At 43.0% G+C, this 22695-nt stretch overlaps 1 protein-coding gene across 2 annotated transcripts in view; it reads right to left on the bottom strand.

Moving 5' to 3' along the window:
* Window positions 1-22695, bottom strand: part of LOC120941075 (NXPE family member 1-like) — a 56573-nt gene that overhangs the window by 21802 nt on the left and 12076 nt on the right. For both annotated transcript variants that reach the window (XM_040354325.1, XM_040354326.1), the window contains exons 3-4: window positions 14498-15183; window positions 233-294 (exon numbers count right to left, since the gene is read on the bottom strand). In XM_040354325.1, the coding sequence (XP_040210259.1) occupies window positions 233-294; window positions 14498-15183 (748 nt within the window). The remainder of the gene's footprint in view (window positions 1-232; window positions 295-14497; window positions 15184-22695) is intronic.

The raw sequence follows: 22695 nt of genomic DNA, 5'->3' as shown, positions 1-22695 counted from the left end.
CTACACCTGCTCAGCTAAAGATTCCCTCGAAAATTGCTTTCTCTCGCTTATGAATTTTTTTTTTTTTGTGTACTACTCCACAAAAATGCGTTACTTTTTATTTTAGAGACAGCACTCCCAACTTCTGTAAAATGGAATTCCCTTTGTGTGTACTGAATCCAAAGACATAAAGGAACTCAATTTATATACATTATAGATACCAGTTTGATAAATGGTAGGAGATTAAACTTACCCTTACACCGAGATACAATAATCTCAGGAATTTGCTGTGGAATTTCCAATCTGACATTTGACCTTGAAAAGAAAAGAAGAAGCAAAATAGAATATATGTTCATTTAGAATACTGTATAATTGTACATGTTATTATAAAGTGTGCTAGTTCTCTAAAATAAATCAATATATATACGAAAAGCAAATAAAGCGCATATGTTATGGGTAGGGAGGAGTGAATCTACCTCTGAGTTATGTTCCATGAAGTGAATAGTTATTAAATTCTGGCTATTTGTAGTGCAAGCTATTGTCAAATACAAGGTATGGGAATCCAGGTACTACCAAGGCAGGAAGGGGTGGAGCAATATACTTATGCCAAAATAAAACATTTAAAAATAATATCTCTCTCTGCAAGGACCTGTAAGCTGTCCCTTACAGTACCAACACATGATGACAATTTGGATGATGTGAACCCCCACTTTTTAGAAAGTGAGCTGATTTATCTATTCACTTGAAGACCAGGCCTTTTTCTGACACTTTTTTTTAATTAGTTAATACCCGCAAACATTATATATTTTTAAAGCAGAGGCCATAGAGAATAAAATGATGGGTTTTGCTAATTTGTATGTCACAGGGTATGGGTGCAGCCGTTTTTCAAACCCTGTTTTTTTTTGGAAACAATACACTTTTTTTAATTTTAATGCACAAAAACGCAATACGTAACCCAATTTTTGGTATGGTATGAAAGATGATATGCAGGGCAAATAGAAACCAAACATTTAAAATTGCGCACGGCCATGCAACGGTGACAAATTACATACATTTTAGTATCCATAGGTAATGTTTTTAAAGCCTTTACAGGTCACCACTTTAGATTGGCACAGGAGGTCTGGTGATGTAATTATTGCCCATGATCTGACATTCACGATGATATCTCACATGTGTGGGACTCTCGCTGTTTAATTTTTTTTGAATGTAGACATCCTTGTGACAGCAATAGGCATGTGATAGGTACTCTTTATCGAGTAAACTTGGGTCTATAAGACTTCAGATCCCTCCCCTGCTCTTAAAAGCATTTGATCACACCAAGATCGGTGTAATCAAATGCTTTTGATTTTTGAAAATGGCGCCGTTTACACCTGGGTAGCCCAGGAGTGATGTGACATCATCGCTTCCAGGTTGCTATATCTTAGAACCCAACAAAGCCGATCTGGTCTTTATTGGGCTTCATAGTTGTGCTCAGCCTATTGCATTAAGGTATGCACCCCAAAACTGCTGTGAATGGTGGGCGTGACCAGATTGTGTTACAGTGGGAGGGGCTAAAAGGGGAATAGTTAAATAAAACAAAAGCATTCCTGTACCCATTAAATATGCTTTTGGTCTTCCCTCCCTGCAGTAGGGTGCATTCACACTGATGCATTATGGTTTTCATGGTTGCAGCGCAGTGTACCTGTAGTTTCTGTGTGGGTTAGTTTGCTATAGACTTCTATTATATCCCATGGTTTTGGTGCGCTTTCTGAAAACAAAAACTGAAAGGGTGGTTTTGGTGCACTTTCAGAAAGCGCATTAAGACCATGGGGCATAATAGAAGTCTATGGCAAACTGCAGCTAACCAGCACAGATACAGAGGGGACACTGTGCTGCACCCATGGTGTGGGAAAACTGAATCACATTAGTCTGAAAGTCAAGTGGATCGTTTATGGTTACTGACATCTGAACTCTCTTCTACTACTGACTCCTGAACTCTGCCTTACTTATTACTGACATCTGAAGTCTACCTCACTTAATACTGACCTCTGAACTCAATATACCACTAATCCAGAATGCACTAGGATACTGTGCAATGTCCCCTGAAGGTACATCTTAGCATAAGCAATAGGTGAAGGTCTCTGTGTAGTAGCTGTAAAGGGACAGTTGTTAGTCCCAACTCTTCAGCCGACTAGAGATGGAACCCTGCTGTACCATTGGTGAATGTGAGAATAGTATTTTTCAAGCCTGCAGGCAGCAATAAGGCTACTAGATGGCTGTATAGTCAGTTCCCTAAAGGGCCCAATCTCTATAGCAGAAGATAGTAAATCCCCACAGCAGCAGCTCATCAGTTACAGCAATATTGCAGCTCACCATCTGGTCGCACACAGTAATTATTCTACTCTCTGTCTGCACCCAGGTGACTCTAGCTGTTGGCACACCTGGACTCAGCACCTCATATCCTGCTCAGACCACCGTTATGCAGCAGTGGTGGTGCACACTGGACAGTGACGTGCACTCCCTGGGCTCCCTCATGGCAAGAGGAAGTGTGTCCTGTACAGCTTGAGAAAATACACCTCTTTCCCCTCCTACTGGCAATCTCCTTCTGGGAAATTCAGTTAAAAAGCTATTGATTAAAGTACAGTCTCTCTCCTCTGGTCTACAGTTCCCACAGTGCAGTACTGCCTGACTCAGTTTATTGAACACTTCTTGCTCAGCCGCTCTCTTCTCTTACTGATATAGCTGTTAACCAGTTCAACACTGCAGGGCAGCCACTACAGAGAGTAGCTGTAGCCAGTGTTTCTCTCACTCTCCAAGCACCTGGCTACACATATATGAGTTCTCATCCACAGGACTTGTCATTCAGTGGAAATGAAGAAACAGCAGCAGACGTTTTTCGGTGGGACATTTTTGACGTTTGTTTAATTAAACGATTTGTCAAGGAAGGTGTGTGTGTTTATGGTTTACATTTTGTTAAATGATGGGTGCTGTGTAGATTCTGATAAGCCCTTTGCCTGCAGACACCCACAACTACCGGGCCAGGGTTGTGGGAAAGGGGCCCTTGTTCTTAACTCTGCCAACCTTAATAATCATTGATAGCAGAAAGCTGTCAGTGAAAGTAATGCTGCTATTATGCATGAAGTTCAGTTCCTGCCACACAGATAAATGTTCTGACATTTGTCCAAATGCCCAAATAGCCAAGGTTTGGTCTGAACTTGTGTTTGAACTGAACCTTACGCTCATCCCTATTAATGACGTAGGATGAAGGCATTGTTAAGGGGAATATTGTGTTCCCTTTACTGCATTACTTAATGTGCATACAGTTATCAATAAAAAAGTGTATATATCTTGGTTAATGCTGCATTTAAACGGCACAATTAAACTCATAGGCCCCGTACACACGGCCGAGGAACTCGGCGTGCCAAACACATCGAGTTCCTCGGCCAGTTCAGCCCTGAAGCCGCCGAGGACCTCGGCGGGCCGAGAGCTCCCATAGAACAACAAGGAAATAGAGAACATGTTCTCTATTTCCTCGCCGAGGTCCTCGTCGGCTTCCTCGGCCGAAAGTGTACACACGACCAGTTTCCTCGGCAGAATTCAGCCAGAAACTCGGTCGGAAGCTGAATTCTGCCGAGGAAACTGGTCGTGTGTACGGGGCCTTAGATTAAATACATTTAAATACAAAGGAAGATGTTTTTTCTATTCATGTAGTTCTTTGATTTACAGGTCTACTACATCATCAAACAGCAACTATTTAAAATCTTTAGCCATGCACATGGTAAATGCCGCTAAACAATGTATACCAATCCACTGTGGTACTCCACATACCGCATCAATTAAAGAATGGCTAAATAGAATTGATAGGATAGCAGAAATGCAATGCCTCATTAGAATTGCCCATGACACTCCTACAAAATGTTCATCCACATGAGCCTGTTGGACCCATTTTCAGACAACAACAGATTACAAAGACCGCTGCCAACATCCCACCCACCTGACACTATGCTATCACCCTTGTCTACACCATTCCATAACCAGATCCAAAATTGATAACCCCTATTAAACATCACTAATAACACAGTAACCTGACTCCACTAGACACAAACCCAAAACAACAACCAACCCCCCTACCCCCCAACCCCCCTACCCACCTTTCCTAACGAAGGGAGAGAGAGAGATGGACAACCACTCCCTCGTCCCACCTATCCTTTTATCCTCCCCATAAAAACCTCACCACTCCCTTTAATCCCCTTCCATCTTCCCTATTGTAAACATCTCCCCCTCCTCCTTCCTCGTCTTACACACACACACACACACACGCCGCCCCCCCCCCAGACCCCAAAATATATTTTTAGTTATACATAAACTCATGCTCTGACCTTGACTTAGAACCCTCCATATGAATTAAATCATATTCTTGACACTTCAACCTAGCTAGATAAACCACCCCCTCTATATTAACAATCATACCATAATTTATGACTAATTCCAAATGCTCAAAAAGAGTCTATGAAAACCAACAAGTTCTTGATTCAACTGAAATAGGGTTCTATCTCAATATCTCACTGTTAGATGCTATATTGATGTCAACATTTCCATATCATTTGTACTAAGTGTTTCTGTAATACACCCCATTTTGCTTGTTCTTTTATTTCCAATAAAAACCTTATGAAGAATAAAATATATAAATCTTTAGTGCAGGGCTGTAGATCATTTTTTAATTGCCCCCCAACTGCTCTTCCTTAAGCTGCAAAGGCAGCAGATGGGGCAAAAGTTATAAAGGCTGCTGGTAGTAGAGCCTATCAAACGTGACCCATTCATCATGCAGTTGTGTTGCAGGTTTTTAGGGGTTTAAACAGGTGTTGAGAAGGCAATATTAATGCCTCATCACAGATGCATAAATGTAATCAGAATAAAGACAGAGAGCTAACACTTTGTCGGAGCCTACAGTGAAATCTACGTTTATTAAAACAGATGCAATCTACACAGCAGCAGACAACTGTTGAAATAATAATAATAAAAAAAAATTTTTTTTTTTTTTTGATCAGCCAGTGAGCTGATCTCAAGAAAACAAACAGATTTCCTATCCACAAAAGCAAGGTGGATGGATAAATCCTCCCCACTGTGTTATTGTACTCTAAGGGGCAGACCCACGTACATCGGCACATAATTGCGTCGGGAGTAGCGTATCTAAGATACACTACGCCGCCGTAACTTACTTTTTTTTTTGAATCCTCAAAGAATGCGCGCCGTAAGTTATGGCGGCGTAGTGTATCTTTGGCGGCGTAAGGGCGCGCCATTCATAAGGATGTGATGGGGGCGTGTTTTATGTAAGTACGTCTTGACCCGACGTAAACAAAGTTTTTTTTCAACTGCGCATTCGCCGTCCGTGGGGGTATCCCAGTGCGCATGCTCCAAATTAAACCGGAACAAGCCAATGTTTACGACGGTGACGTCATTCTACGCAAAGCCCTATTCGTGAACGACTTACGCAAACGACGTAACATTTTTAAAATTCGGTGCGGGAACGACGGCCATACATAACATTGGCTGCGCCTCATATAGCAGGGGTAACTATATGTCGGAAAAAGCCGAACGCAAACGACGTAAAAAAATGCGCCGGCCGGACGTACGTTCGTGGATCGCCGTATATAGCTAATTTGCATACTCGACGCGGATTTCGACGGAAACGCCACCTAGCGGCCAGCGGAAAAATACACCTTAGATCCGACGGCGTACTAAGACGTACACCTGTCGGATCGAGCCCAGATGCAGTCGTATCTTTTTTTGTGGATACAAAACAAAGATATGACGCGGGAACTTTGAAATTACGCGGCGTATCTGGCCCTAAAGCCGGCTATTCATGGATCAACATTCAGCAGGGACAGGCCAAAGTATGTGCAGCGAGATTGTACTGTACAACTGCCCTATCAGATATTCTCTGCTCAATCAGCACCACAGGCTATAGCCAGTGTATTCTGATAGAAGCCTCCCTGCTGTCAGAATCAGTAGCAGCCTGTCCATTAAGGGCGGATGGGCGCTGACCCCTCTATCCATTACACCTCCTGTATGATTAATAGAAAGATTCATGCGTTTGGCCCCTTTCAGGATGCCAGGCGCATGAATTACAGCGACAGGGGTGTTTTTTTGAAGCACATGATTAGAGCCATAGGCGCTATTAGGCTTCAAAATAGGGTGGACTTGTGGCGCAGAGCATTGCACTCAGAGCCCACCCAGGTGTGTTAGAAAAGCAAATTAATATTTTATTTTCTAACCCTAAATCGCCTCTCCGCCAATCAGGAAGCGTGGGTCTGATACCGTTTCCCTATTGGCTGAAAGGTTAGGCGATCCTTTTGAACGCCTAGGAGTAGGAGGAGGAGGATGCACAGTGGAAGCCATCATGATCAGCACCACAGGAGGAGGAAGAAAGCTGCCGGACAAACTGCCCACCGACCTGCTTCCTAGATAGGATAAGTTCGGGGCTTTGATGTCCCGAATGTCCTCGGCCGGTTGGCCGACTGACTGGGAAGGGGGGCAGTTTGCTGCCCCCCAGAAGAAAAAAACAACAGCTACCACTGATCAGAATACAGAGGCTCAGTGGGGAGGATTCCCCCATCCACACTCTAATCAGGTCAGTTTTTTTGTTCAACCATTTACTCATCTATGGCCAGCTTAAGAGTGGGACTCTTATACACTCTCAAAATACACTGATCAGCATGGCAGCTGCTGATTTAAAGAAAAATTCCCATTGGAGAAAAGTTGATTGTTACATCAATGTCTGTCAATAGGACAGAGCATAGATGGATCAAAATTTGGCTGGTCCCTGCTGAACTTCAATTAATCTATGACCAGCTTAAAGTTTTTGTAAGGTACCACATGGTGTATATAGGGCTCAATTTACAAAGCTGACACAGCAGGATAAGAATTCTTATTTTTAAACAAATTGACAGTTCATTTCCAGCCCAATGAGCTGTGAAAAATGGATTAAATACAAATCCTTATCCAGGTGTTAAAACGTTGTGAATTCAACCCGTAGAGTGTAGCTGTCAGGACTTTACAATGCACTACATAGTTTATGCCAATGGATCCTGGGTGGGGAAAAATATCCTGGCGTCAGTAATTCTGTTGGGGGTTAGATTGGCCTGGCCTTAATTGTTTGGATTGAACAGATATTTATAAATAGTTCTGGGTGAGTCTGGGGTGTGCGATTTGGTGCTGGGTTTACATTATGGCATTGTGGTAACGAGTTATGTGTGTTGGTGTGCTGCAGTGCCATACATTATGAATGGCACTTCAACACAATAAAGTTGGCCACAGACAGCAAAATCTGTCTGGTTCAGCAGGGAGTGGATGGCCCTCTACTTGACATAAGTTGATTGTTAGATCAACTTCTGTTAAATGGACAAGTTGGAAAACCTTTGGTACATTACATTATGAATGGCACCTTAACAAAATAAAGTTGACCATAGACAGAGCAAAATCTAGCTGGTTCAGCAGGGAGTGGATGAATTTTGATTTGTGTGCGGCCTTCTACTTTACAGAAGCTGAATGTTAAATCAACTTCTGTTGAATGGAAAAAGTGGAAAACCTTTGGTGATCAGCGCAGCCACAGTCACTGATCAGTGTATTATGAGAACAGAGGGCCCCTGCTGTCAGAATACAATGGGGAGAGGGGTTGAAGTATTTCTCCATCCAACCTAGCTCTTCACATGTAACTTACATGTGAACAGAATCTTCGACTGACCCTGGTTGCAGACATTGTGTATTCAGGCCCCATCCACATCTAGTGATTTATGATCATGGGTAGAATTGTAGCAATTCTGTTCACAATTCCAATTTGTACTGCAATCCTGGCAAAATGCAGGATTTTTATGCCATTCATTTTTAATGCCACCTAAAATTTGGTGTGATTTTGCTGCTATTGTAGCATGGCAAATCGCATCACATGAAGCTTTTCACCCAAAAAAAGCTCCAGCTCCATTTTTTGGGCAACATGCTTCACGGGACAATTGTGACAAAACTGCACCTCATTTTAGGTGCCATTAACAATAAATGACACAAAAAAATGCGTGCTGTGTTTTTCCAGGATTGCAGTGCGATTTGGAATCTTGGGCAAAATCGCAGCAAATCCGCTTGTGATCCCAAATTGCTAGATGTGAACGGGGGCTGGACACAAACTGACACCAGCTAATCAGCCAGTTTATGCACAGCCATAGTACAGAGTGTTGTTGCATCCAGAGGTGCGGTTTAGCCACATCTGAATGCAACAGACTATCTGCCCTGTGTAAGTGTATGAATGTAGTGTGAGCTGTAGAAGATGATTGCAGTATAGCAAATACAAAGAGTGTACAAGTACACAGTATATACGACACGCCTAGGAAAAGTGCAAAGTCCCTTGGTCTATTGAAACCCTTTTTATTTGTATTTGTTTATTTTTTCTTTTATACATTTTTCTTATATTCATCATTATTCCTAATATATATACATTTTAATCATATATGAATATATCTCTAGCAATATTAATGTTAATATTTTAATGTAATACTTGGTCCTTATATTTACAGTGCAGCTATTTTGTTTTATCTACTTTACTTCCAGTCTCCAGTAGTAACGATGAATTCCCAGATACTGTGAGGCCTCGTACACACGGCCGAGGAACTCGACGTGCCAAACACATCGAGTTCCTCGGCCAGTTCAGCACTGAAGCCGCCGAGGAGCTCGGCGGGGAGAGAGCTCCCATAGAACAACGAGGAAATAGAGAACATGTTCTCTATTTCCTCGCCGAGCTCCTCGTCGGCTTCCTCGGCCGAAAGTGTACACACGGCCGGGTTTCTCGGCAGAATTCAGCCAGAAACTCGGTCGGAAGCTGAATTCTGCCGAGGAAACTGGTCGTGTGTACGGGGCCTCAGTCTGCAAGCCAAGGGTTAATGGCTCAGCTATGTCTTTTGTGCTTTTTTTCCCCCTCCCACTTTTCTTCCTCCTTCTGGCTTTATGCAGCAGCCCAGCTTTCTCCCTCCTTCATCTCCCATGTTCCTCCCCTTCCTGCCATTTTGGCTTTATAAGCCCATCACTTCCCTTCACTGTCCATGCATTTGAAAAAGAGGGCAAAGTCCCTGAAATGCATCATGCACACCCCCTCTCCTGACACCCACTAGGCATTTTGACAGTTGTCATCCTTGTGTGCAGCCTAGAACACTGCTGTTAAAATCCATACTTTGAGCTGGCTGGCTCTCTACCATCCTCAAGGTCTCTGTTTGCTCAGTGATGCCTACAGCCTCACACTGATTACAGCTGCTTGGTCCCAGGTGGTCCCTATCCACGCTGTTTCATGCTAACATCAATGTAAGTGTGATGCTTATTTTAATAAAGTGTTTTTTATTTGATACTGACCTCAGTGCCCTGCTGTTCATTTTCTTCTACATTGAGAAGATGATTGCAGACTAGAGTGGAGACAGTAGCACTCACATTAATTTATCAGCACCTGAGCCAATGAGGATGAACTACTCCTGCAATGTGATGGATTTGGTATGTTGTTTTCCTACCCTCCCACAGACCAAGTTCTCTCTCTCCCCTCCAATAAAGTCATGTTTTGACTTAATAACACCCCCCCCCCCCTTATCTACGTCCCTGCTTTAGTGATGTGTTAATTACAGAACTGCATTAATCTGTGTCATGTATGTTTGTCTAAATTTCAGATTTAAGCTGACAGTAAACAATACAGTCTGATAATACTTTGGGGTTGATTCACTAAAACTAGAGAGTGCAAAATCTGGTGCAGTTCTGTATAGAAACTTTTAGTTTTTTTTGGTCAAAGTTTTATTAAAGTCAGATTTTTTATTTTAGTTTACATGTTATACTTACCTGCTCTGTGCAGTGGTATTGCACAGAGTGACCTCCATCCTCCTCTTCTGTGGTCCTTGTCAGCGATCTTGGCTCCTCCTCTTCTTTTTAGGACAACCATAACCAGCCGCTGGCTATGGGGAGAAATGTAGTCTGCACACTCCTGACCTGTGTGTCTTTGGATACCACAAGCAGTCTTTATTTAAATGGACTTTCTGCACCTTCTCTTATCTGTTGCTAGGTGGCGTTATGCTGGTGACATTAGATAGACAAGGGCTTAGAAAGGTCAGGCTATGAATGAATGGGGTGTCTCAGCCAATTGGTGGGGGTTTCTTTAGTATATTGGCCTGCTGGGAGAGCTTATTTACTGTATTTCGGTAGAGTCAGGTGATCAAGGTTCTGTGCCACCTGGCTGTCTGGGTGGACGTGTGTTATACTGCCCTGGGCTGCTAGTTCGGAAGCCTGAGGCCTATTCCGGGGACATCTGGCTGCTAGGCTGTCTGAGGGCCAATCCAAAAGCAGGAGAAGCAGCACAGGGTTGGTACAGCAGGATTGGAGTCTAACCGAGAGTAATGGTTCAGCCGGATGATGAACCAGTTGTGGTCGGAGGTAGAAGGGAAGGGTCACCACTAAGGCACCCTCCACTTTGTTACTGGAGATCACTGTGAGTAAGCTGAAGCCAGTAACAGAGCAGTCTTCTCACCAGAAGGTGACGGTGAAGAAGTCGGAAAACTTCAGCAAGTGCCAAACCAGGGACCCAGCAGGGAAGCAGGGGTGACGTTTGAGGAAAATACTGAGTTATGCAAGTGAGTTTAGGGGTCCAATGGCGATTGGGTCTGAGAGACTGGGAGCTTGGTGAGTCAAGACCTACAGTAAGGCCGCATACACACGATCAGTCAAAACCGATGAAAACGGACTGAAGGACCTTTTCATCGGTCCAAACCGATCGTGTGTGGGCCCCATCGGTCAGTTAACTTTCAGTCAAAAAATGTAGAACTTGCTTTAAAATTGAACCGATGAACGCCTAGCCGATAGGTCAAAACCGATGGTTAGTATGCAAAAGCTTCGGTTAAAAATCCACACATTCTCAGAATCAAGTCAATGCATGCTTGGAAGCATTGAACTTCGTTTTTTTTCAGCACGTCGTTGTGTTTTACGTCACTGCATTCTGACACGATCGGTTTTTAACCTATGGTGTGTAGGCACATCAGACCATCAGTCATCTTTATCGGTTAACCGATGACAACGGTCCTTCGTTGTCATCGGATGGACTAATCGTGTGTATGCGGCCTAAGACTGTAGAGTTCGAGGAGAACTATTTGTGTTACCAATAGTTTAACCACTTGACAACTGGGCACTTAAACACCCTTAATAACCAGACCAATTTTCAGCTTTTGGTGCTCTCACATTTTGAATGACAATAACTCAGTCATACAACACTGTAACCAAATGAAATTTTTGTCCTTTTTTTCCCACAAATAGAGCTTTCTTTTGGTGGTATTTGATCACCTCTGCGGTTTTTATTTTTTCCGCTATAAATGAAAAAAGAAAGATGAATTTTTCTTCATTTCTATTATAACATTTTGCAAAAAAGTATTTTTTTTTCATAAATTTGGCCTAAAATGTATACTGCTACATATCTTTGGTAAAAAAAAAAAAAAATTGGGTTATTTAGTCTGGGTGAAAGTTATAGGGTCTACAAGCTATGGTACCAATTACTGAAAATTGATCAATTTGATCACATCTGATGTACTGACAGCCTCTCTCATTTCTTGAGACCCTAACAAGCCAGAAAAGTACAAATACCCCCCAAATGACCCCTTTTTGGAAAGAAGACATTCCAAGGTATTTAGAAAGAGGCATGGTGAGTTTTTAGAAGTTGTAATTTTTTCCCACAATTCTTTGCAAAATCAAGATTTTTTTTTTTTTTTTAACAAAATGTTCATATTCGCCGGTTATTTCTCACACACAGCATATGCATAACACTAATTACACCCCAAAACACATTCTGCTATTCCTCCCGAGTATGGCGATACCACATGTGTGAGACTTTTACACAGAGTGGCCACATACAGAGGCCCAACATGCAGGGAGCACCATCAGGCTTTCTGGAACACCCAGACCAATTCTGACATTCCTCTCCTACATGGAAAAATCATAATTTATTTGCTAGAAAATTACATAGAACCCCAAAACATTATATATGCTTTTTTAGCAAAAACCCTAGAGAATACAATGGCGGTCGTTGCAACTTTTTATCGCGCACGTTATTTTCGCAGCAATTGTTTGAATGTGTTTTTTTGGAAATAAAACGGTTTTGTGCTTTTAAAAAAAAAAAAAACATTAAAGTTAGCCCAATGTTTTTGCATAATATGAAAGATGAAGTTACGCCGAGTCAATAGATACCCAACATGTCACCCTTCAAAATTGCACACGCTTGTGGAATGGCGGCAAACTTCGCTACTTAAAAATCCCCATAGGCGACGCTTTAAATATTTTTACTGGTTACATCTTTTTAGTTGGAGAAGAGCTCTAGGGCCAAAAGTATTGCTCTTGCTCCAACGTTCGCAGCGATACCTCACATGTGTGGTTTGAACACCGTTTTCATATGTGGGCGGGACTTGCGTGTGCGGTCGCTTCTGTATACGAGCACGCAGGAACAGGGGCGCTTTAAAAAAAAAATTATTTTTATTGTTCATTTCACTTTATTTATTTTAGTTTGATACGTTTTTCCCCAAAAATAAATGTTTTGATCACTTTTATTCCTATTACAAGGAATGTAAACATCCCTTGTAATAGGAATATAGCATGACAGGTCCTCTTTACAGTGAGATGTGGGGTCAATAAGACCCCACATCTCACCTCTAGGCTGGGAAGCCTGAAAAAAAATTAAAAAAAATAAAACGATCCTGGTTTCGATCGTAGCGGTGAGTCAGAAGAGGCACCGGAGGGAGAAGGGAGGGGATACGTCCCCTTTCGCCTCCCGTAAGAACAATCAAGAGGCGGAACAGCCGCCATGATCGTTCTTATGGTGTAGAGAATCGCCGGCTGAAAAAAATGATATCTGAATGATGCCTGTAGCTGCAGGCATCATTCAGATATCCCCGCACAAAGTCAAGGACGTCATGACGGCCGGCGGGCGGGAAGTGGTTAAAACGCATTTTTTCCCCAGAGTATTTTCTGGGTACTGCAGAGTATTAGCCGGGGTATTGCAGAGTATTAGCCGGGGTATTGCAGAGTATTGGTGTTGGGGTATTGCAGAGTATTGGTGCGGGGGTATTGCAGAGTATTGGTGCGGGGGGTATTGCAGAGTAATTGTGCAGGGGTAATGCAGAGTATTGCCGAGGAGTAATGCAGAGTATTGCCGGGGAGTAATGCAGAGTATTGCGCAGGGGGGTATGCAGAGTATTGCGCAGGGGGGTATGCAGAGTATTGCGCAGGGGGGGTATGCAGAGTATTGCGCAGGGGGGTATGCAGAGTATTGCGCAGGGGGTATGCAGAGTATTGCGCAGGGGGTATGCAGAGTATTGCGCAGGGGGGGTGTATGCAGAGTATTTCGCAGGGGGGGGGGGTATGCAGAGTATTTCGCAGGGGGGGTATGCAGAGTATTTCGCAGGGGGAGTATGCAGAGTATTTCGCAGGGGGGGGTATGCAGAGTATTTCGGAGGGGGTATGCAGAGTATTGCGCAGGGGGATATGCAGAGTATTGTGCAGGGGGGTATGCAGAGTATTGCGCAGGGGGGTATGCAGAGTATTGCGCAGGGGGGTATGCAGAGTATTGCGCAGGGGGGTATGCAGAGTATTGCGCAGGGGGGTATGCAGAGTATTGCGCAGGGGGGTATGCAGAGTATTGCGCAGGGGGTATGCAGAGTATTGCGCAGGGGGGGTGTATGCAGAGTATTGCGCAGGGGGGGTGTATGCAGAGTATTTCGCAGGGGGGGGGGTATGCAGAGTATTTCGCAGGGGGGGGTATGCAGAGTATTTCGCAGGGGGGAGTATGCAGAGTATTTCGCAGGGGGGGGGGGGTATGCAGAGTATTTCGGAGGGGGTATGCAGAGTATTGCGCAGGGGGATATGCAGAGTATTGTGCAGGGGGGTATGCAGAGTATTGCGCAGGGGGTATGCAGAGTATTGCGCAGGGGGTATGCAGAGTATTGCGCAGGGGGCTATGCAGAGTATTGCGCAGGGGGGTATGCAGAGTATTGCGCAGGGGGGTATGCAGAGTATTGCGCAGGGGGGTATGCAGAGTATTGCGCAGGGGGGTATGCAGAGTATTGCGCAGGGGGGTATGCAGAGTATTGCGCAGGGGGGTATGCAGAGTATTGCGCAGGGGGATATGCAGAGTATTGCGCAGGGGGATATGCAGAGTATTGCCGGGGGTATGCAGAGTATTGCGCAGGGGGGGTATTGCAGAGTATTGTAGGGGGTATGCAGAGTATTGCGCAGGGGGGGTATTGCAGAGTATTGTAGGGGGTATGCAGAGTATTGCGCAGGGGGGGTATTGCAGAGTATTGTAGGGGGGGTATTGCAGGGGGTTTCAGGGATGGCTGAGCAGGGATGGATGGATCTGTGACTGCAATAGTCACAGATCCATCCACAGCGCTGCTGACACCCGCGCTCCCCCCTCTCACACTGTACCGCTCGGTACAAAAAAAACAAAAAACTGTGTATTGCCTCTCAACAAGAGAAAGTAACATACCTGACAAGCAGGCTGTTTTCCAGTGGAGATAGTTGGGTAGCCTGTGTCTTCCAGTTCATGAATCCAGTCAATGAATCACAACTGAAATTCTGGGGTCTGATAGAGTAGAAGTATTCCTCATCTCTCTCATCTATATACTCGCACAGTTCTTCTTCTTTATTGAGATTGAAGCCACACTTGGTGTCTACTTGTTTGCCTGGACTAGTGAATTTGCACAAGTAGTCAACATTACCATACCAGCTATTTCGTGACTTCCACAGGGCTGAAACGGCTTCACTTGGGTGCATTAAAAACAATGTTACCACCACTTTACCTTCCCAAAATAAGGTGAAATGAACATGATATGTTCCATTTTTAAAGTCTTCAATTCTTCCAGAAGATCTCGCTTGTATATCAGGATTGGAAATGATTGCTCTCAGATAATCTCCCCCATAGGCTTTCTTTTGGCCTAAATGATCATATGCATCAAATTGTACTATTAATTCTTCTCCAACACAATACTTTTCTTTGGGGCTTTTTATGAACATTTTGCTCTTTTTGGCACTTGTTGTGTGGTTGGTATGGGAAAAAGTCACTTTAGGCATCTTCTGATCTATATGATTGAATATCTCATTGACCAGCTTCTGAATTTCTGATTCTTTTTCTATTTTGTTGACTGTAGGTGTATGTGTCTCTGTCTCTAAACACTGAAAAAACAAAAAAGGATCAAATAATTACATACATGATTAGGGAGTTATTATTGTATATGCAAATTGCAGAACTTTAGCAAAATTGTACATGTAAATAAATTATAATAGCATGCAGGAAAACAAGAAATTATCAAATATGAAATTTATAAATAGTTATGAGAATTTCTGGGTTCACTGAACACTGAGGGCTGTGGTCAACATTATGCATTTTTTTCACATGCTCAGTTTAACTACTTCCCACCCAGCCTATAGCAGAATGACGACAGGGTGGTGGTTGCGTTATCCTGACTGGACGTCATATGATGTCCAGCAGGATAATAGCCACCACATGCCTGACATGGGGGGTCTGTGCTGATTGTTTATCAGCATAGCCCACCCTGGTATGCCCGCCCAAAACCACCAGGATGCCGTAATGGACCTCCAGGGATGGCCACCCCACTGGTCCACCAGGTGTGCCACCTAGACCACCAGGGAAATGCCAATATGTGCCCAGGCAGCTGCCAATTAATGCTTAGGCTGCTGCCAATCAGTGCCCACCCACAATGTCTGCCAGTGCCACAAGGGATGCCTATCAGTGCCATCTATCAGTGACGCATGTCAGTGCCTATCAGTGCCACTCATAAGTACCCATCAGTGCAGCCTTTTAGTGCCCATCAGTGTCGCCTATCAGTGCCCACCAATGCCACCCATGAGTGCCCAGTTCCGCCTACCAGTGCCCGTCAGTGTCACCTCATTGGTGCCACTTCATCGGTGCCACCTTCTCAGTGCCCGTCAGTGCGACCTTATCAGTGCCCATCAGTGAAGGAGAAAACATACTTAGTTACAAAACTTTATAATGGAAAGAAAAACATATTTTTTTCTAAATGTTCTGTCTTTTTTTTTATTTGGTTAACAAAAAATAAAAACTGTAGAGGTGATCAAATACCAAAAAAAGAAAGCTCTATTTGTGGGAACAAAATGATAAAAATTCTGTTTGGGTACAGTGTAGCATGACCGCACAATTGTCATTTAGACAGAGACGGCACTGAAAGCTGAAAATTGGCTTGGGCAGGAAGGGGGTATTGAAGTGGTTAAATTGTCTAGGTTAGTGGTGGTCCGATTGACTTACAGTATCCTATGCTGTTTTTTCTGGTTCAGTTTGTTACAGCGTTAAACATGTTTATTTTCTTTCTGATAAATAAAAAAAATATTGGATTTCCTCATTAACAGTTTTCCCACTATCACACCTTAAGCCCTGTACACACGGCAAGAATCTCTTGCCGCCCGAGTGTACAGACACTCCTTTCAAAAGAATACAATGAGTATGCGCTCGTCACATTCGATGCTGTCACCGCCATCTTGCTACACCCTACCTATGCCTAGGAAGCTACCGCGCATGTGTCAAAGTCATTTCGAGCATGCGCGGGTTTCCACGGCGCAGGAAAACACTGCCGAGAAAATAGAGAGCTTGTTCTCTATTTTTCGCGTCAAGATTTTAGGCAGTTTTCTTGACGAGAAACCTGAAAGCCTCGTACATACGCTCTGTTTACTCGGCAGCAGTTTTCTTGCTGCTTCTTGCCGAGAAAACCGAGCGTGTACGAGGCTTTATTCTTTGGGACAGAACATTGTTAGGAAGTTTGGTGACATACTGTGTTTTTTATTTAACAAGACAGAAAAGGTGGGGACATATGCTAAAAATACAACACCTCTGTTGTCCTCCTAATCTTAATTACATATGACCAGATTTACTTTGCTTTACCTTTATCAAGTACTATTTGGGTTGTTATTCATGCATTTTGTAGCTTTAGTTATAGTGTGGTCTGAGAATTGTTTGCTGTTCTATAAGACTAGGTTCACATCTATGTGGTTTTCCAGCGCGCTTTGAAGTTCATTCTGCTTTTTTGAACACACATTTTGTATGTGTATTTTTTTTTTTTTTTTTTTCTAATAGGAATGGCTTCTTAACAAACTGAATAGCCAGCTATTGAGGAGCGAGCGCCCACTTGAAGCAGAGTTACACCCAAAAGTGGAAGCTTTGCTTATCTGCTTCCCCCTCCGGTGCCACATTTGGCACCTTTCAGAAATCTATCAAACACAGGTACCCGATCCCACTTCTGTGTAAGGATGCCCCAGCGACCTATGTCATTTACGGCCCCTCCTCCTTCCCCGCTGCCTTCTGCGAGACACACATAGGTCCCAGAAGATAGCGGGAATATTTAGAAAGTGCAGCACAGTATTTGTAGCTGCTGACTTACATTTTTTTTTTTTTTACAGGCTAGAACTCATCTTTAACCACTGATGACTCATCAGCTGACTACAGGATTCCCCGCTGACAGATAAATGTTAACAAAAGAATGCCGGCATTAAAAAAAAATGTGCGGGGCCCCCCCAATCCATGCCAGGCCCTTTAGGTCTAGTACAGACCCCCCAAAGCACCTTATCCCCATGTTGGTGAGGAAGTGGCCTCTTTTCCACAACCCTGGCTTGGTAGTTGTGGGATGCTTTATTGGCATCGGGAAGCCCCCTTTAACAAGGGGGTCCCCAGATCCCTGCTACCCCCCCCCCAACCCCATGTAATTGAGTATGTACATACTACCCCTTCTCATTCACACAAAAAAAATGTTCACAAAATTCATAAGTAAAAAAAAAAAAAAAATCCATTACAACCAGTGAGAATAATTATGTCATATACAAAACAACATAGACAAGTGAGACAAGTGAGACAGATTATCAATAAATATTGGCCATTGTTACTGGCAGATCCTATAGCAAGTAAATATGTGGAAAAACAACCACAAATCACTTACAGACATGCAAAATCCTTAAAGGACCGATTGGTCCAAAATCACTATTAGATCTCAGTATCATCTACTTTATCCTTTGGCTCCTTTTCATGCAGGAGGTGTGACAATTGTCGGTTTATGTTGAACAGTAGTGAGATAGAATTTACCAAATGTTCAAAATTCATAGGATCACACATGCCAAACACTTGGTATTGTATATTTGATGAAATGCACCTGCAATTGCTTCTATGTCGGAAAAACTAAACGTCCCTTCCTTAAGAGAATTAATGACCATATATCTCTTATTAAAAAAACGTAGAATGGAAACTCCAATAAGTCGTTATGTTGGTCTATTCCATGGTTTCAGTTCACATACCATACAATGTATGGCTTTAGAACATATTCCTACTGATGTTAGAGGAGGTAGCAATGATCAAAAACTTTTGCAATTAGAATCACAATGAATTAATTTATTAAAAGCTACAGTTTATACTGGGCTGAATGAAATGTTGGGCTACAAACCTTTTTTTATAATACCAATACAAAATAGTTTGACATTGCTACCTTCCTGTAATACTAACCCTCCCTGACAAAACCTCTTTATCCTCTCCCCTCCCCCCCCCCCCTCCGTTCCCCCCATCCCTTCCCTTCTTCCTCCCTCTTCCCCCCCCCCCCCCCCACTACTCCCATTCCTTTTTTTCTTCCCCTCCCCATTATTTGTATCATACATCCTGGGTTTTAATAACAACACCATTCCCTTACTTCCCCCCTTTGGCCTCTACCTATGAAATTGGTAATGTAACCATACGGTTTAAACTTAATCTTATAATGTTGTAGTTTATGGTATTCTTCTGCATACAATATAAACGTAGGATTTTTTAAATCATTTTTTTTTATTAATAATTTTGTAAGTGTATCTTATTTACTTTTTTCTATATGTAATAAATATCTTAGATAATTTTAAATGTTTCTCTCTTCTTTTCCTTTTGAAAAATAACCTAAATCAGTTGTAAATGCATGTGCATCTTTATGTCTGGCGGCATTGCTCTTCCCTAGTGACAAATAATCAATTTTCTCTCTAAATTGTTGACCATCTTCAAATTCTCTGCATAGTGATTAGGCTGTCTTTCGCCTCTGCTTTAGCTGGGCACTTGGGTGACCATATGGACGCTCAGGGCGTCTGTGTCAACAATTGACCAGATGCCCGATTCACTGTGCTGCTTGTGCGTTCTTCGTCTCATTTGCTTCCCTCCCTGAGCCTTTGCGATGTGAGAGTGATTCTCCCCTCCGACCACCAGAGGGAGCGATACTCTCCACGTCTAGGTTTGGGACTTGGGACCCAGCGGTGATGGACGGGGTGGTGGATGTGACGCGGCTCGTGCATGTACGGCACGGTCATTACGTCCGCATCCATTCTAGGCTAGATGGGGGTATTTAAGGCCACTGGTTTCAGCCATTAGATGCTGCTGGTACCCAGGGACGTATGCGCCGTCACTCAATGCCAGATAAATTATCCAAATAGGAAAGTTACTATTATAGATCTATGCCATTGTTTTGATATAGGCTGTTGCCATCTCAAAGCATATACTGAGTGCTTTCTGCTATTTAAAGTATTCTTACTGTTTTCTATACGGCAAGTGCCCTCCTTTTTAAATTGTCCCTTTTTGCCCTTTTCTTTCTTTTTTGGCTTTGTGTATAGTCTTAGGCCGGGTACACACGGACAAACATGTACGGTGAAAGCGGTCCGTCGGACCGTTTTCACCGTACATGTCTGCCAGAGGGCTTCTGTACGATGGTTGTACACACCATCGTACAGAAGTCCGCGCGTAAACAATAAGCGGGGCGTGTCCGCGGTGTCGCCGCGCCCATGACGCGGTGTCGCCGCGACAATGACGCGGCGACGTGGGCGGCCTGCCTTTAAAATGCTTCCACGCATGCGTCGAAGTCATGTACGGTAGGTCTGTACTGACGACCGTACATGTCCGAGCGGGCAGGATTCCAGCGGACTGTTTTAAAACAAGTCCAGGAATATTTGTCCGCTGGGAAAAGGCCCGGCGGGCAAATGTTTGCTGGAATTCGGCCCGCTCGCGCCCACACACGACCAAACATGTCTGCTGAAACTGGCCCGCGGACCAGTTTCAGCAGACATGTTTGGTCGTGAGTATGGGGCCTTAGAGATAAGCATCAGCGTGTATAGACAGAATTCGGCCCTTGGTATTGAGTCCACTGCAGAACATCGTGTTACTCAAATTAAATTTGTTATATTCTATTATTAACTTAGCTTGTCTTTGAATGCCCTCTATGGTCACCCGTAGCACATGGTTTTCTTGACGTAGATAGACACCTGTGACCCTCTGTAGTGATTTGATTAACATCTCAAGAGACCTAGATAAGTAGCATTGCCCCCGGACTGAACATGCACTTGTATGTACTAAGTTGTTATGTATTTAAAACATATAAAGAACTATGTGATATAAGATCTTAAATTAACTGTTGATGTAATTATCATATTTATATGTTCTTCTTTCAATAGAAGGCTTGTACCTCTAATTGGACAGCGTCCCCTGAAGAAGCTCAATATATGGGCGAAACATGTTGAACTCCATTCTACAGTGCTGTATCCAAAAAACTTTATTGATATGCACTTTCCAATTGGTATCTTTTAACAATTCTTTATTTGCTCTTTAAATAAAAAATTCTTATTATAGTTGATATCATTTCACTTTATTTTGCACCTTAAAAATCTAAATGTTCCCTCTTGTATCTATTGTTTTGCTATTGTATTCTTTTCTATTCTATTCTTTTCTATTCTAATCTTTTATGTTCAAATACAAAAAAAATCGAATTTGGTCGAATTGTTTCGAATGCTGACATTTTCTATTGAAATCTGATGTTTTTTTCCCGAATTCGGTCAAATTTTTTTGAATGTGGTTGAATTCGAAAATAAAACAACCACTAAACAAAACTAAGCAACTTTTTTTGTCCTGCACATGTCTAGTTTTAACAAACAGCCAGCAAGATTTATTTTTAGACTCTGTCAATATGTGAAAAATGCAGTTTTAGTTTGAAGCTGGTTTCAAACTAGTGCAAATTGGATGCAAGTTTCACTGCATCGAATTCGCATGACAGGAAATTGTGGCCGGCTCTCTATGGAGCCAGTTCATATATCTCCGGGGCGGCCCTGGTTCAACCCTGACAGGGATGCACTGGACCCCCTGCTGTCAGCTGCATCCATGTATAGTGTGAACCCAGTCAAATGCATGCATGATTAAAATGTGTGTTTTATATAACTACTACTAAAATTTGACCTGTCGCATGGGGAGGATAAGCCTACAGGGGATCCACATTTCAAGCAATTGTTGATAATTTGAAAGGGCGTCTGTCCTCAGACAAAGAATGGGGACACCATTTTTTAGAAGTTATGCTATGTAAATTGGGGTGCAAAAGTGGAAATGCTAAAGTCAGTGGTGAGTGGTCTTTCCTTCTGACAGGTCCATAGCAATATGCTGGACCCACATGGGATAGCTCAAAGGGGGCTGCATGGCTTTTTCCTATTACTCTGTCTGCAGGTTGCCATTGGCTACAACAGCGGTTTCCCTACACAGCAGAAAGCAGTGAATTTGGGAAATTAGCGGGAAGCCAAAGCCCATGCTACTGGAGCAGATAAAAGGGGGATACCGGCCCTTATCCACTGAATTTTGGACCGGCCCTCAACTCCAACCTACCCTCCCTATCTTTCTTATAAAATCATGGTGTTATTTAGTGGGGGAGCCGTCCAGCATTGTCTGGATGGACATTGTGTCATTTTGTGTTGATGTATTATAAGCCATGATGGTTATTTATTCCATTTAGATTTATTGTTATGTTATCAGGTTGTATAGATAGATGTCCTGCGAGCTGCCAATGAAGAGTGTCCAAAACATTTTTAAACGTAAGAGAACCAATCCACAGCCGCTAAGCATATTCACACTCCCATAATCTGTGTATAAAATATTAAAAATAAACAAATGCAGTGCTATGTGATATATCACTCACCCAGGTGAAAAAATATATACCGTATATACTCGAGTATAAGCCGACCAGAATATAAGCCGAGGCACCTAATTTTACCACAAAAAAATGGGAAAATGTATTGACTCGAGTATAAGCCTAGGGTGTCCATGTACATGCCTCACTGTGCCCATGACTAGACTGGCGTTTAACATTGGAGTCACTGGAATGGGTGCCCAGATTTAAAAAAATCGGTGCTCCCCAGCCCCAGACAACAAACTTTGCACATTTGTAGAGGAAGAGGTGGTGCTCGGTACCTGGTCCCCAAAGTCTGGGAGATCAGGCGCAAAAAGGTGACTCAAGTTTAAGCCGAGCGGGGCATTTTAGCACAAAAAAAATGTGCTGAAAAACTCAACTTATACTCGAGTATATACGGTATATAAATTGCCGTGAGCAATGCGCGAGTGAATGATGGAGCAATTTGAATTTTCAAACAAAGAATAAAATGGTAAAACATATATAAATGGAATGCTTGTTGTCAAGCAAGTGCACAGTGAAAGAAATTCAGAAATATTGAAGTAAACATCAAAATATCAAAAATTCACAGTGAGAAAAAAATAAATATGTAGCGCTACCCCCGGAGGAGCCGCTGGTTAGATTTGGGATCAGCGTATTTAAGTTACCTCTATGTGGTGTCTAGGGGTGATGGTAGTGATGAGAGCAGTAATAGAATGTCCAGACCGTTGGTTGACGTTTT

This window comes from Rana temporaria, chromosome 5 (assembly GCF_905171775.1).
Source record: "Rana temporaria chromosome 5, aRanTem1.1, whole genome shotgun sequence".
Taxonomy (NCBI): domain Eukaryota; kingdom Metazoa; phylum Chordata; class Amphibia; order Anura; family Ranidae; genus Rana; species Rana temporaria.
Note: the sequence above shows the minus strand (reverse complement) of the source record. Positions and strands in the feature narration are given on the sequence as shown.